Here is a 16,973-nt window from a genome sequence, read left to right on the forward strand (position 1 = left end):
TCAGAGTGGACAGTAGGAGGTCAGAGTGGGCATTAGGAGGTCAGAGAGGACAGTAGGAAGTCAGAGTGGACAGTAGGAGGTCAGAGAGGACAGTAGGAAGTCAGAGTGGACAGTAGGAGGTCAGAGAGGACAGTAGGAAGTCAGAGAGGACAGTAGGAAGTCAGAGTGGGCATTAGGAGGTCAGAGTGGACAGTAGGAGGTCAGAGTGGACAGTAGGAGGTCAGAGTGGACAACAGAAGGTCAGAGTGGGCATTAGGAGGTCAGCATCTAACCCAGCAGATGTTTGAGGAGTGCCTGGTTCTGCTCCCAGATGCTGTTGAAGGTGGACCAGCGCGAGCGTCCATCGGGCAGTGGGTTTTTCCTTATCCAGCCTCCACAGGAGAACTGGTAGAAGTCGTGGCATGGGTCGGCGTTGCGGTCCATCGCCTCAACCATCTGACTGGCTACTGTCACGCATGCCTCCGACAGGCAAAGGCCACGCCCACCCTCTGCACAGCATCATGGGGAAAAAATAAAAAAGAAGAGGACTCAGTCTGAAGAAGGTTTCTGCTTCATGATTCAAGAAGAGAACAGAGAGGCAGCAGGGAGAGGAGGAGGTGCAACAGGAAGGAAACGATGGGTGGGGGAGGAAAGGAGGAGGCAGATAAGGATGGGTGGGGGGAGGAAATGAAGGGAGAGGAATGGGGAGAAAGGGAGGAGGAGGGAGGGAAGGAGAGGAGAGGACGAGGTAGGGAAGGAGAGGAGTATGTAGGGAAGGAGAGGAGGAGGAAGCATGGAGGAGGGAGGGAAGGAGAGGAGGAGGGAAGGAAAGGAGGAGGGAGGGAAGGAGAGGAGAGGAGGAGGGTAGGAAAGGAGGAGGGAGGGAAGGAGAGGAGGAGGGAAGGAAAGGAGGAGGGAGGGAAGGAGAGGAGTATATAGGGAAGGAGAGGAGGAGGGAGGGAAGAAGAGGGAGGGAGGGAAGGAGAGGAGGAGGGAGGGAGGGAGGGAAGGAAGGAGAAGATAGAGGAAGTACTGAAGGAAAGGAGGAGTGTTAGCAGGGCAGACAGGTGCGTTACCTGAGCTGAATCTGAGCCCCAGCAGCAGCAGACAGACCAGCAGAGCCAGCAGAGCAGCCAGCAGCAGCACCGAAAGCAGAACCTCCAGCTGGGTCCTCCTGCCAAGGAAGTCCACACCCCCCTTCCTGAAGCCCACCTGAGAGAGACAGACAGGTGAGGCTGACAGACTAACAAACACCACACGGATCTGTTGTACCGTGCACTCCAGAACGATAAGGAGGAGCGCTTTCTAACGTGCTGCCTCTGTCTGCAGTGATCAGCAGGACATCGTTAGTGTGAACGCTGGTTCTAAGCTTCATTTCTTCTTCTTCTGTTTGATCACTAACTTCTTCTGCATATTTTCAGCTACAGAAGTCATTCAAATATCAAAATGTTCAGCTCTTTAAGGACATTGATGCTATTACTTTTCTTATTTGTACCTTTTATACTTTTAAAAATATTAAGCTTTTTTCAAATGATTTCTGACATTGAAATGAAACTTATTCCACTTTGAAATTCAACTACTTCCACATATTTCAGCTAGAGACTTCATTTAAGCTTTAAACTTTAAGCTTTAATACTTCTCCTCACCTACAAAGCTCTTAATGGTCAGGCACCATCATATCTTTAAGAGCTCATGGTACCCTATTACCCCACTAGAACACTGCGCTCCCAGTATGCAGCTTACTGGTGGTTCCTACAGTCTTTAAAAGTAGAATGGGAGGCAGAGCCTTCAGCTATCAGGCTCCTCTCCTGTGGAACCATCTTCCAGATTTGGTCCGGGGTGCAGACACCCTCTCTATGTTCTTCTCTCTCTCTCAACCCGACCAGTCAAAGCAGATGGCCGCCCACCAAGAGCCGGGGTCTGCTTGAGGTTTCTACCCGTTAAAGGGGAGTTTTTCCTTCCCGCTGTCGCCAAGTGCTGCTCATGGGGGAATGTTGGGTCTCTGTAGATTAAAGAGTTCGGTCTTGACCTGCTCTATGTGAAAAGTGCCCTGAGATGACTTTTGTTGTGATATGGTGCTATATAAATAAAATTGAACTGAATTGAATTGAACTTAGTAATAATCGTTTATCTTCTCCTGACTTATAGGCAGAAACTAAAAGACTGTGGTTAAAAGTGTGACGAGATGGATCAGTGAGTCAAAGCTGGAGCGACAGAAACTCACTGACATCGTGACATCACACAGCAGCTTCAGTGAGGAGTCCAGCAGCTGGCACTCAGATCCTCAACAGATCACACCTGTATATTTAATATATGTAATATGTATTATATGAATCTTCTGAAAACTGCTTTGGCAACAACATGTCCTTTTTGTTCATGCCAATAACGCTATTTTTTAAATTGAATTTGAATTGACTGGAGCTGTGTGACATCACAGGACTGAAGGACTACAGGTCTGTTGCGCTGACCTTTGATAGGCCTGTGTCGACCCACCTGAAGAACATTTTATATTTATTCTTGTTGTTTCTTTGATAATTTATCAATAAAAAAGAAAACAACTCTGTTGTTATTAATGCTGCTGCAGTGATGTGTTATTGATCAGGATCAGTAATATTTAACCCTTTCCTATTACTGGTGCCTCGACTCTCTAAATATATAAACATCTGTATAAATTAAATTCTGTAAGTTACAAGCAAGTAACTGATATCACTTTTTTAATGTCTTTGCGTAGCTCAATAAACTTCAGATAACTATCTCGACGCATTATTTACTCTCTAAATGTTACTTCTGTGTTGCAGTAGATTTCTAAATGCTCAGCATATTTCACTCTAGCACACCGTCATTGGTTCAGCTCTTTGTGTTTAGTTCTCCACTCAGTAACAGAGCTTGTGATTGGACAAAAGAGAGTAAACATGGCTGCTAGTGATCTCACACACCAAAACAGTAAAGGGTTGTTTGTACAGCTGATATTAGATAAATAAATACATAAAACATAAAATTATCACTCTTATAATATTTCAAAAGTATCCAAAAACAGCACAGTGTTTCCTTGATGGATTATGAGAAGATACGACGGCTCGTTGTACCAGCTGGACGATGCACTACAGACATCCGTTGAAGTGATGAGTGACTGATGAGACTGCAGAGGGTTAGAGGGCTGGTAGACTCCGTCAGATGGGGGTGGTGTCCAACGAGCTGAGTCTGAACCACCTGAACTCACCTGCAGCATCTTACACAGCTTACCCCCCCCCCCCCCCCCCCCCCCCCCCCGTGTGGTCCTGCTGTGTTTCCAGACCTGAATCCAGCAGGGACCCAGAGACTTGGTACCTGGGACCAGTTAGTCTCAGAGCTTTCAGCAGGTTTGCGGCTCAGATCGTGCTATGTTCACTGACCTCCACTCTGTCAGGAGACGAGGCTGCCTCAGCTGGACCGTCCGACACTTCCTCCTCGTCCAACGTAGCTCGCTTATAACTGGACATCTGTAGAGACGACAGGCAGACAGGAACACTGATGCAGATAAATGAGAAATGAAATCAAATCTGCAGCCTGGAAACAGAACAGAGCTTCAGAAAGTTGTTTTATGGTCCTGAACCATCACAGAGACTCAGATCTGACTGTTAGTCTGAGCTCTGAAGAACTGACAGCACTGTTAATCACTTTCAGATCGATCAGCTCGATGTCGTGTTCGCAGCAGGACAAGAACTCAAACTGCAAGTAATTTCAATCATGAAGTATCAGAAGTCAACAGATATAAAGTCTTTTATTCCTTCAGTTGTTGGTTTTTAAATGTGATCTGGTGTGTTAGCAGCTGTCGTTCTCATGATACAGTATATATGTTATATATCTTGCTGTTGTTATTGATCGCTGCATGTTTCTATGTTTACTATCAGATTGATCCTCTAGGACATTAAAGCCATTTGAGTATTTTACTTTAACTTTCCTACTTTACTTAATGAGGACTTTAAAGACAAAGAAGATAACTGACAGACAAACTGATAAATAATATAATCTTTTATTGCAGAGATTCAAGGACACTGAAGCAGAAAGCAGAGAGACTCTCTGTCTCTGTCACACCGATGCCGGGTTACTTCACATCAACATCACAGGCTGGACAGAGACGGAAGAGGTTATGACATCGGTGACACCTGGCCGTATCCATGGTGATCTGTCAGCAGGATGAACACGTCCTTCTGTTCGTCCTTTGAGTATCTGCAGAGTCTCAACGTCCTGCAGGAAACTAAATGTGTCCAGCTGTTGCTCTGCTGCCTGCCTCTCTCTCTCTCTCTCTCTCTCCCTCTCTCTCTCTCTCTCTGTCTCTCTCTCTCTCTCTCTCTCTGTGTCTTTCTCTCTCTCTCTCTGAGTGCATGCTGGGAGTGAGCGTGGTGAGTGCGGTGGTGAGTTTGCGTTGTGAGTGACTGAGTTTTTTCTATCTTTTTATGTGTATTTTCTTGTGTATGTAAAGTCACTGTGAATCGTGTTGTTTTGTGAGTCTTTCACTGTGTCTGGGTGAGGTTTGGGTGGGGTTTGGGTGGGGTGTGGGTGGGGTCTGGGTGGGGTTTGGGTGGTGTAGGTGGCGTCAGCTGCCAGCTTTGCTGGTCAGCATGACAGCAGGTGGAGGCTCCGGCTTGGAGAAGCTAACTCGCCGGCACGCCATTAAGTTGGCTCCGGCGGTTAGATGCAGTGTGGAGGAGTGTAGTCTGGTTGTTGGGGAGGTTGTTGGGTATGGCAGCATTAAATCTGCCTCCCGGATGAACAACTCTGTGGTTGTTTTTCTGGACAGCGTGGACAAAGTAAACCGTGTGGTTGAGAGCGGCGTGGTTATTCAGGACACCTTCACTCCGGTGTTTTCGTTGGTGAACCCCGCTAAAAAAGTCATCATTTCAAATGTTCCACCTTTCATTAGAAATGAAGTGCTGGCGAAAGAGTTGTCCAGGCACGGGCAACTCGTATCGCCCATAAAACTGATTCCTCTGGGCTGTAAATCCCCTCAGTTAAAACATGTCATGTCTTTCCGCAGACAAGTTTTCATGATTCTCAACAGAAATGAGGAAGACTTACACCTGACTTTCAAGTTCAAGGTCGATGACTTTGATTACACTTTACATGTAACAACTGATAATATGAAGTGCTTTGGTTGTGGTATGGAGGGGCACCTCGTTCGCTCATGCCCAGAGAGGGGAGGGGCGGCCGGTCCGGCACCTGGCGCGGAGCCGCCGGGGCCGCCGGTGCAGCCGGGTCCGGCTCCTGCTGCGGAGCCGCCTGGGTCGCCGGTCCGTGCTGCGTCGAGCGGGGCAGCGTCTCAAGATGAAAACATACAAGGTGATACAAGCATAAAGGAGACAGCTGACGGGGGGTCACCTGATTCACAAACCGATTTGGAAGCTGAGACAGGTGTCAAACAGGGAAATGATAGCAGGAATCAGGAGGAGGAAACTGTCAGGAAGGAAATGGGCAGGATGGGACAGACTGCTGCCAGGGTGGCAGAGTCTGTGCTAGAGGAGGAGGAGGAAGAGTGCATGGATGAGGATGTGGTGAAATCATCAGTGAAACGGAAGAATACAGAAACCAAACAAGTTGAAGGCAGAATAAAAAAGGTGTCAAAGTCAGTGACAGAGTGTCCATCCTCTCAACCAGAGGAAAGGTTCCACTCTGACTGTGAAAATGAGACCTCTGAGAACTTAGAGAGTGGATATTCTTTCATTAGAGTACAAAAGTTCTTACAGGACACAAAGGGGCTGAGACAAGTCAAGGTGGACAACTATTTTCCAGACTTGCAACTTTTTCTGGACTCAGTAAAAGGTTACATGAAAAACACAGAAGAGTTTGGGCAGCCTGTTTTCTCTGATCAAGAGATCTACAGACTGAAAAAAATAGTTCTGAGGGTGAAAACTCAAATACGCACTGATGAATAATATGTTTGTAAGTTTTCTATTTTGTGTGCTTTTATCCCACGTTTGGCCCATTTTGCACATGTGCACTTTAAATATTGGCACTTTAAATGTGAATGGAGCGAGGGATATCACCAAGAGAGCCTCTCTGTTTAGTCTGATTGGTATGAAACATTTGAATGTTACTTTTGTTCAAGAAACTCACAGTACTGAAGAAATTGCTGCTGAATGGAGGAGAGAGTGGGCGGGGGAGGTTTTTCTCAGTCATAAGAGCAGCATGAGTGGTGGGGTTGGAATTTTATTTAACCAAAATTTTAATCCCATTAACATTGATGTTGAGGAAGTTGTGGCAGGAAGAATTTTAAAAGTAAGAGCTGATTTTGGAAAAGTTAAAATGGTATTTATCAACCTTTACGCACCAACTGTAGGGTCTGAAAGACTTGACTTTTATGACATTTTAAGTGATGTAATTAAAAAATGTAATTCTGATGAGTTTCTGTTCCTTGGAGGGGATTTTAACTGTACGGAAAACCCAAGAATGGACAGGAACCATCCAGAGCCACACGTGGCTTCTAAAAATTGCATTTTAAAGTTAAGTGAAGCTCATGAGCTGAGTGACGTGTGGAGAGTTTTTCATAAAAGCCACCGTCAGTACACCTGGGTCCACACTAAGGACAACCTTTTGTCCATGGCCAGGCTCGATAGGTTTTATTGCTTTAAACATCACTTAAATGTTTTTAGAAGTTCTTTTATAAGTCCAGTTGGTTTTTCCGACCACTCTTTGGTTCACTGTTCTGTTTTTATCAAACAAATACAATCTGGCAGTGCTTATTGGCATTTTAACACATCGCTTTTATCAGATGGAAATTTTAAAGATGTTTTTAATTTCTTTTGGAAAAATTTTAGTGAAACAAAATCCCTCTACAGCTCCTTGCAACAATGGTGGGATATTGGGAAAAGTCAGATCCAGAAACTATGCCTACAGTACACTTTCAATGTCTCCAAAAACATGGCCAGGTCTATAAGAGCTCTGGAGAGAGAAGTGGTGGAGTTGCAGGCTTTTGCAGATTCCACAGGAGAAAGAGGACACATTGAGAACCTCAAGACTAAAAGGTCTGTCTTGGCTGACTTGCTGGGTACCTCTGCAAGGGGCGCTGTGGTGCGCAGTAGGTTTCAAAACGTGGCTTTGATGGACGCTCCCTCTCACTTTTTCTTTGGGTTGGAGCGGAAAAATGGGCAGAGGAGGCAGATGATGTCACTACGCTCACATACTGGGCAGCTGCTGCAGGAGTCGGCTGACATTCGCAGGTTTGCAGCGAGTTTTTATGGTGACTTGTTCAGGTCGGAGTACACCGAGAATCCGGAGGTGTCTCGTTTCTTCTATGCAGATCTGCCAAAGGTCTCGGAGGACGCCAACGCAGAGCTGGGGAATGAGATATCTTCTGAAGAACTGTATGCTGCACTGCAGGGTTTGCGGGGTGGAACATCCCCGGGCATTGATGGTCTGCCTGCCGACTTCTATAAGACTTTCTGGTCGGTGCTTGGTGGGGACCTCCTGATGGTCCTCAATGACAGTGTGAAGAAGGGCCGGTTGCCTCAAAGTTGCAGAAGAGCAGTCCTGACTCTCCTCCCTAAAAAAGGAGAGTTACAGGATATTAAAAACTGGCGTCCTGTTTCTCTCCTCTGCACCGACTATAAGCTTCTGTCCAAGGTTCTGGCCAACAGGATGAGGAAGGTGATGGAGCAGGTCATTCATGTGGATCAGACCTACTGTGTACCTGGCAGGTTGGTAACAGACAACATAGCTTTAATTAGAGATGTTGTGGACCTCTCCAGTTCTTTGGGGTTAGATCTTGGGCTGATATCCATAGATCAACAAAAGGCTTTTGACCGGGTTGAACATATGTACCTGTGGCAAACACTCAGAGCTTTTGGTTTCAATCCAGGTCTGATAGCCCAGATCCAGGCTTTGTATGGAGACATTGAAAGTGTACTTAAAATAAATGGTGGTTTAAGTGCTCCTTTTAAGGTGGGGAGGGGGGTTAGACAAGGTTGCCCCCTCTCAGGCATGTTGTACTCATTGGCCTTAGAGCCTTTTTTACACAAACTAAGAACACGACTCTCTGGTTTTAATCTCCCTGGTTCCAACTCTGTTGTTAAGCTTTCTGCCTATGCTGATGATGTCATAGTGCTGGTCCAAAAACAGAGTGACATTGACTCTTTAGCTGACAGTGTGGAAAACTTTGGTCTGATCTCTTCTTCAAAAGTTAATTGGGAAAAAAGTGAAGCTCTGATGGTAGGTGATGGTTTAAAGCAGCTCAGCTTACCTGGGAGGCTCACCTGGAAAAAAGGAGGCATCAAATACCTCGGGGTATACCTCGGAGATCCCACCACTGTCTCTAAGAACTGGGAAAATGTTTTAGAGAAAGCTGAAGGCAAACTGAAAAAATGGAAGTGGATTTTACCAAAGTTGTCTTTTAGAGGTCGTGTTCTGGTTATTAATAATTTGATTGCTTCTATGTTGTGGCACCGTTTTGTACTCTGTTGATCCTCCAGCTAACCTTCTGTCAAACATCCAGAGGGTGATCGTGGACTTTTTCTGGGATCATCTCCACTGGATCCCACAGAGTGTATTGTTCTTAGCTAAAGACGACGGAGGACAAGGACTGATTCACCTGGCCAGTAGGGGTGCTGTTTTCCGCCTCCAGCACATTCAGAGACTGCTGACCGGCCCTGCTGATCTGGTGTGGAGGCCTGTGGCTCGGGCGATCCTGGGCCAAGGTGGAGGTCAAGGACTGACTGAGAATTTGTTTTTAATGGATCTACAGAACCGCAGACTGAGTGGGCTTTCTGATTTTTATCAGGGGCTGTTCAAGGTGTGGGGCATGTTTAAGAAGCACAGGCCGCTGAGTGAAAGCTCATTGTACTGGATTTTAAAGGAACCTGTCGTCTATGGACTACGTTTTAAAACACTCTGTGGACTGGGAACCTCAATGATGGAGAGGTTTGTCTCCTCCGGAGTCGTCACACTGGGTCAGCTGGTGAGACTGTGTGGACCTAAGCTAGAGATGGTTTCTGCTCTGGCTTCTCAGCTAGGAGTATTTTCAGAGAGACTACTAGCCAACCAGCTCAGAGTGTGGAGAGACCAGCTCTCACAGACTGAACAGAACCTCCTGGTCTCATACTGCCAGGGCTCTGTTTTACCCACCGACTCTGATCCTTTTCCAGCAATCACACTGACTCCTGATTTTAAAGACTGTTCTGGTGTTTTGTTGAACTGTGCTGTACCTGAAGGTGCAAACTTGAATGTTTTAACTGGAAAAATGATGTACCAGCTGTTGGTAAAGATGGTGAACAAAGCCAAGTTGGGGGGGCGTACTGACACACCATGGAGGTCTCACCTGGGTCTGAGTGCTGAGGTGAGGCCTCAATGGAGAGCACTTTATAAAACCCCGTTAACCAGAAAGGTGGGAGACTTACAGTGGAGGGTTTTACATGGCGTCCTGCCTGTAAATGCTTTTATTTCTGTTTTAAATCCAAGTGTTTCTGAGTGTTGTCCTTTCTGTCCTCAGAGAGAAACTGTTTTTCACTGTTTTTTGGAATGTGTGAGGTTAACTCCTCTGTTTCTGTTCTTGGAGAGGCTCTTTGGTGAGTTTGGGGAATTTTTCTCCAAACAGGTTTTCATTCTGGGTTATAAATATTCGAGGAGGACTCGCGACAAGTGCCAGTTGTTCAACTTTCTGTTGGGCCAAGCTAAGATGGCCATTTATATCAGCAGAAAGAACAAGATAAATGGTTCTTTTGCTTTTGATGTTATCACCGTACTGATCAGAATGATAACCAGCAGACTAAAAATTGATCACAACTATTACAGGTTGATGAATGATCTGGACTGTTTTGTTTCTGTGTGGTGTTATAAAAATGTTCTGTGCTCCATTGATGAGGAGGAGCTCTGCTTTGGACACATGCTGGGCTGAATCTGTTGTTGTTTTTTAATGCTTGTTGATCTGACGACTAGATAAATAAAGGTGTTTTAAAAATTCAAAAATTCTCTCTCTCTCTGTCTCTCCCTCTCTCTCTCTCTGTCTCTCTGTCTCTCTCTCTCTCTCTCTCTCTGTGTCTTTCTCTCTCTCTCTCTGTCTCTCTCTCTCTCTCTCTCTCTGTCTTTCTGCCTCTCTCTCTCTCTCTCTCTCTCTCTCTCTCTCTGTCTCTCTTGAATGGAGCCAGGGATGATAGTAAAAGAGCTGCTGTCTTTAAGCTGATGGAGCTGAAGAACATAGATGTAATGCTGCTTCAGGAAACACACAGTAGTGCAGATAATGAAAGTGACTGGAGGAGAGGATGTAATGGGGAAGTCATTCTGAGCCATAAGTCCAGCTGTAGTGGAGGAAATTATTAAAGGCTGTTTATTGAAGGTCAAAGCTCAATTTGAAAATATTACCGTAGTTTTCGTCAATGTTTATGCACCAACCAAGGGGGTGGATAGACTAGCGGTACTAGATGTTTTATGTGACACTATCAGGAACTGCAGTAGTGATGAGTATTTGTTTTTAGGAGGTGATTTTAACTGTACTGAAAATCCAAAGCTGGATAGAAACCACCAAGAGCCTCATCCTGCTTCATCACGCAGGTTCAGACAGTTGACTGAAGCTCATGAGTTGTCAGATGTGTGGAGGATGTTTTATAAAAGTCACAGGCAGTACACCTGGAGTCACTCTAAAGACAATGTGTTGTCTCTGGCCAGGCTGGACCGTCTGTATTCTTTTAAACATCACATAAACCTTTTTAAAAGATGTCACATTAACCCAGTGGGCTTCTCTGATCACTGTCTGGTTTTTTGCTGTGTTTTTATAAAAAATGTGCGTTTACAGAGTGCTTACTGGCATTTTAACACTGCCCTGCTTCATGACAAGGCTTTTAGAGCAGCTTTTGAATGTTTTTGGTTTACCCACAGAAAATGTAAGTCTGACTTTGCCTGTGTTCAACAGTGGTGGGATTTTGGGAAATCACAGATTAAACAGCTGTGTCAGCAGTTCACTCGTAATGTCACTAGAGACATAACCAGATCTATGAGGGACCTGGAGACTCAGGTGGTAGAACTGCAGAGTTTAGCAGGTTCTACAGGAGATCGAGGGCTTTTAGATTCCCTCAAGTCTAAAAAGTCGGCTTTGGCCAACCTGCTGGGCATCGCAGCACAGGGAGCTCTGGTCAGGTCACGGTTCCTCGACATCACGCAGATGGATGCCCCCTCTCACTTCTTCTTTGGTCTGGAGAGGAAAAATGGACAGAGAAAGATTGTTCACTCTCTGCGATCCAGCAGCGGCTCTGCAATCTCAGATTCTTCTGAGATTAGGAAATTTGCAGTCAGTTTTTATAAAGATCTGTATAAGAGTGAACTAACAGACAATCCAGATGTGTGCAGCAGCTTCTTCACCGGTCTTCCTCAGGTGGATGCTGCAGCCAATGCAAAGCTGGGGGCTCCGGTATCCATTAATGAACTGCATACTGCTCTGATGAGCTTACAGAGTGGAAGAGCTCCAGGTATAGACGGTCTTCCTGTTGACTTCTATAAATCCTTCTGGTCCGTGTTGGGCGAAGACCTGTTGGAGGTTGTCACAAGCAGCCTGGAGAGAGGACGGCTGCCTCTGAGCTGCAGGAGGGCGGTCATCACTTTGCTGCCCAAGAAGGGAAACCTGCAGGAGCTGAAGAACTGGAGACCTGTTTCTCTGCTCTGCACGGACTACAAGATACTGTCCAAGGTCCTGGCCAGCAGACTCAGAGAGGTGATGGCTTCTGTCATCCACACTGATCAGACATACTGCGTGCCCGGCAGGCTGATAAGTGACAATGTCACTTTGATTCGGGATGTTTTGGAGGTCTCCAGCTCATTGGCTGTAGACACTGGTCTGATTTCAATAGACCAGGAAAAGGCTTTTGACCGGGTTGAACACCAATATCTTTGGCAAACTTTAGCTGCTTTCGGGTTCAACCCTGGTTTCATAGCCAAGATCCAGGTTCTGTATAGTGACATTGCGAGTGTTCTGAAAATCAACGGAGGTCTGAGTGCTCCTTTCAGTGTCCAGAGGGGGGTCAGGCAGGGGCTGCTCTCTGTCCGGCATGCTCTACTCTCTGGCCATCGAGCCTCTGCTCCACAAACTGAGGATGATCTGACTGGTGTTTGTTTTCCTGACTGTGATGCCTCTTTTAAACTGTCGGCGTACGCTGATGATGTCATTGTCCTGGTTAACACACAGAGAGATATTGATGTGCTAGTGAACACTGTTAATCTGTTTGGTTGCATATCCTCTGCTAAAGTAAACTGGGGGAAGAGTGAGGCTGTCATGGTGGGGGATCGGCTGGTGGATCAACTCAGGTTACCTGGAGGTCTGGTCTGGAAAAAAGGAGGGCTAAAATACCTGGGAGTTTTTCTGGGCAATGAAATGTTCTTACAGAAAAACTGGGACAATGTCTTAGAAAAGGTCAAAGGTCGGCTCATGAAATGGAAATGGCTTCTACCTAAAATGTCCTACAGAGGTCGTGTTCTCGTGATTAACAATCTGGTCTCTTCTGCTCTGTGGCACCGGTTGGCCTGCGTTGATCCTCCAGCTTCTCTTTTATCACAGATCCAAAGGGTTTTGGTTGATTTTTTTTGGGACAGGTTGCACTGGGTACCTCAGAGCGTGCTGTTTCTTCCTAAGGAGGAGGGTGGACAAGGTCTGGTCCATCTGGCCAGCAGGGGCGCTGCCTTCCGCCTTCAGTTCATTCAGAGACTGCTCACTGGGCCCACAGACCTGGTGTGGAGGACTTTATCCTGCTGCATCCTGCAGCGGTTTGGTGGTCTGGGACTGGGTTTGTCTCTGTTTCTAATGGACTCCAAGAGGTTGGACGCTTCGTCCCTGCCGGCCTTTTATAGAAGCGTCTTCTCAGTGTGGACTTTGCTGAGGAAGCAGAGGCAGGAGCAGGATGACTCTCTGTACTGGCTCCTACAGGGACCTGTACTGTTTGGAGGACTTTTGGATTGTCCCAGCTTTGGTGGACCTACTCTATCCAGACTCCTTCACACTGCAGGAGTTTCTACTCTGGGGCAGGTGGTGGAGCTGGCGGGACCTCGGTTGGATGATCCTGTTGGACTAGCTGCTCGGATGGGAGTGAGATCTACGCGAGTCATAAACCAGTTACTGAAACATTGGAAACAGAAGCTGACAGGACACCAATGCCTTCTGTTAACTGACTTTTGTGATGGCGCACTGCTGCCAAACTGTACGGACCCCTATCCCACCATTGGACTGTTTCCGGATTTCAAAAACTGTTCTGGTCCTTTACTTGAGCCTGTCGACCCTGTGGGAGCTTCTTTGGAGGACGCCTCAGGAAAGACTCTGTATAAGTTGATGGTTAAAACCTTGAACCAGAACAAACTGAATGGACGCAGTGACACCCCGTGGAGGACTTATCTGGACTTAGACCCTGACGTCAAACCAGCATGGAGGTCTTTGTATAAACCTCCTTTAACAAAGAAACATGCGGACCTGCAGTGGAGGATCCTACATGGCATTGTAGCAGTGAACTCTTTTATCTCTGTTATTAATGCTGCTGTGGAGGAGAAATGCCCCTTCTGCAGCCAAGGAGAGACGGTGTTTCACTGTTTCTCAGAGTGCTCTCGTCTGACGGCTCTGTTTGTGTTGTTGGAAACCATTTTTAGCAGATATGGAGAAATTTTTATGAAGCAGGTTTTTATTTGTGGTTTTAAATACACTCGCCAACAGAAGAACAAGTGTCAGATATTGAACTTTGTTTTGGGACAGGCAAAGATGGCGGTGTATGTGAGCCGCAGGAGGAAGGTGGAGGAAGAGCTGAATGTTGATGTGGTTCCTGTTTTTGTCAGAATGGTGAAGTCCAGACTGCTGGTAGAGTTTAGTTTTTACAGAGCTGCTCATGACCTGGAGACTTTCCAGCTGATTTGGGGTTATGGGGGGGTGCTCTGCTCTGTAATAGATGGACAGTTGAGTTTTGGACATGTGCTGATGTAACTTTGATACCTGATATGTGATTATATTATGTATGTGTTAATGTAGTGTATTACGTTTTTTTACAGTGTACATAGTGGATAATAAATGTTGAGTTTAAAAATCAAATCAAATCTCTCTGTCTCTCTCTGTCTCTCTCTCTGTCTCTCTCTCTCTCTCTCTCTCTCTCTCTCTCTGTCTCTCTCTCTCTGTCTCTCTCTCTCTGTCTCTGTCTCTCTCTCTCTCTGTCTCTCTCTCTCTCTCTCTGTCTCTCTCTCTCTGTCTCTCTCTCTCTGTCTCTCTCTCTCGGCTGTTTCTCTTTAATTGATGACGCACACAGAAGGGGAGAGAGGGAGAGGGGGCGAGCGTGGTTGCTAGGAGACAGGAGTGTGTTATATCTCTCAGCAGAGGGTGATGTCACCGTGTGTGTGTGTGTGTGTGTGTGTGTAATTAGATAATGTGTGTGAATCATCTCCATTCAGCTCTAATGGAGTTCACTGCTGCTTATGTAACATCTGTCTGTCTGACTGTCTGTCTCACTGTTTCTGACTCAAATCTGCTCTTTTGTCCCCTCACAGCCTCCGTACTCACTGACACAAATCGCTACATTTACTGAGATCATCTCCAGAGTCACATCAGCTTCATCTCTGCGGTTAGCCTAGCTTAGCATAAAGACTGTTAGCCTAGCTTAGCATAAAGACTGTTAGCCTAGCTTAGCACAAAGACTGTTAGCCTAGCTTAGCACAAAGACTGTTAGCCTAGCTCCATCAAAGGAAGTAAAATCAACCGTCCACAAACGTGACAGGTCCAACACTAACTGCTGCTGAAACCACATTTATAAATTCTACAGAAGTAAAACGTTTGTGAAAACACATAACAAGTACTAAACATCTGAATGAAGTATGTAGACCTCGGAATAAAAACCTGTCTGTCTCTTTAGACACGTACCAGGTGTGATGAGGCAGGTTTATAGTGAGCAGGGGAATAATTAACTCTGACGAGTTCATCTGATAAGAAACATGTTAACGACAAACTAAACCCAGATTTCATCTTGTTTTTATCTTGAACAAATATTTACATTTGACCTCCACAGCTGTTGGTTTCAAGTTTATGATGGTTTTACTGGTTTATATGTTCCAGTCTGACACAATAACATTAAATTTCATACACTTTGTTTTATGTGATTTCTAATCATTTCCAAGACATCAATCATTGGTTATTGATTAACGGAAAACAGGGACAGTTCTCTATCAGCTGCAGGTTGTCACCGTGGCAACCTCTGCATCACTTCCTCCCATCGTCATCAACACAACAGTTCCTGAAAGGTGATGATGATGGTGATGATGATGATGATGATGGTGATGAAGTTGATGATGGTGAGTTTGTTTTTCATATTTTCAGGGGTGTCTGTGTGGGTGTGAGTTGTTCGGATCATTTTCTGTAGAACATCATTATCTGAAACATGAAGTTCAGTTAAATATTATATACAGACTCGTGACAAAGGAAAACCTGGTCCAGGTCTGGATGCTGGACCCCTACAGTGAGGGGGTCTGGTCCAGGTCTGGATGCTGGACCCCTACAGTGAGGGGGTCTGGTCCAGGTCTAGATGCTGGACCCCTACAGTGAGGGGGTCTGGTCCAGGTCTGGATGCTGGACCCCTACAGTGAGGGGGTCTGGTCCAGGTCTGGATGCTGGACCCCTACAGTGAGGGGGTCTGGTCCAGGTCTAGATGCTGGACCCCTACAGTGAGGGGGTCTGGTCCAGGTCTGGATGCTGGACCCCTACAGTGAGGGGGTCTGGTCCAGGTCTAGATGCTGGACCCCTAGAGTGAGGGGGTCTGGGGGCTCTGTTATGCTGGCATGGTTTGGGGAAGGGTCACTGCTGATCAATACAAAGTAGTTGTGAGTGATCAGCTTTATCCTGATGGGAGTGGTCTCTTCACAGTCACCAGATCTCAACCCAGCTGACGTGTTAGACAGCGCTCTGCATCATCATCATCATCACAACACCACGTGAGGAAGATCTTTATGAAGAATGATGAAGAGTTCAGAGACTGTAGGATCAATAACAAGGAGCTCTGAAGCTGTTCTGGTGGCACGTGGAGGTCCAACACCTTACTGACACACTTTATGTTGGTTGTTCCTTTCATTTGTCACCCGTCTGTATACATATTGATTCAAATTCCTTTTCAAATGAACATTTTACTCAGAAACGCATCACATGACGGAAGATAAACACAAAGTCAAGTTTCATCCAGATGAAAACTTTATTCTACGTCGCTTCATTTTACACTAACTTCCTGGAAATTTGCAGACTCTTAATTTTTAGGACATTTTACAGAAATGGTGACGCAAATTATAAGAAAAAAAAACAGAAAAAAGTGTTGGTTGAGTTGATGATGAAGATGATGATGGTGATGATGATGAAGGTGTGGGCAGCAGCAGTCTTGGTTTGTTTTGTTGCTCAGATGGAAACTGGGCGTCTTAAGACAGGAAGTCACAGAGCGGCAGACAGGAAACAGTAAACCTGCCCAACCCAACACACACACACACACACACACACACACACACACACACACACACACACACACACACACACACACACACACACACTCTCTGCCAGCTCTCTGTAACAAAGGAAATCTTCTTCAGGTTAAATTAAACGTGAAACGTCTCTTTCTGACTGTTTTGTGGACGTTTGAAGACGTCAGCGAGGACTCGGAGGAACTCTGCTCTGCTTCCTGAGACGCAGCTATTCATTACATTTCTGCTCATATCTCTCGTACTATACATGTCACTCTGTTCAGTCCTAGTGGTCCATAAAGAGGACAAATGGGGCTTTAAAATCACCTGCGGGGGGGGCGGGGGGGTGACCCTGCCAACTTGCCTGTGTCTGTCTTTTCAAAATGGCTGCCATCATAACAAGCCCGACACAGAGGGTTCTGAGGTTTTTAATCAATGCAACAGTGAAAGGATAAACGACAGAGATGTGTTCCAGGAACTAGATCCCAACGGTTTATTTCTGAACCCAATGAAACAATTAACGAGGAAAAAATGTGAACACATTCATTAGAAGGTTGACGTATGAATCTAAGTGCAGGTGA

The 16,973-nt window shown here is 45.9% G+C and overlaps 1 protein-coding gene across 2 annotated transcripts in view; it reads right to left on the bottom strand.

Moving 5' to 3' along the window:
* ece2b (endothelin converting enzyme 2b) overlaps positions 1 to 16,973 on the bottom strand; it is a 61,668-nt gene that overhangs the window by 34,243 nt on the left and 10,452 nt on the right. Inside the window, exons 2-4 of one of the 2 annotated variants that reach the window (XM_042413813.1) lie at positions 3,372 to 3,458; positions 1,056 to 1,191; positions 273 to 488 (exon numbers count right to left, since the gene is read on the bottom strand). In XM_042413813.1, coding sequence (XP_042269747.1) covers positions 273 to 488; positions 1,056 to 1,191; positions 3,372 to 3,458 — 439 coding nt within the window. The remainder of the gene's footprint in view (positions 1 to 272; positions 489 to 1,055; positions 1,192 to 3,371; positions 3,459 to 16,973) is intronic. The other variant, XM_042413814.1, reaches the window with a different exon arrangement.

This window comes from Thunnus maccoyii, chromosome 6 (assembly GCF_910596095.1).
Source record: "Thunnus maccoyii chromosome 6, fThuMac1.1, whole genome shotgun sequence".
In the NCBI taxonomy this organism is placed as follows: Eukaryota; Metazoa; Chordata; class Actinopteri; order Scombriformes; family Scombridae; genus Thunnus; species Thunnus maccoyii.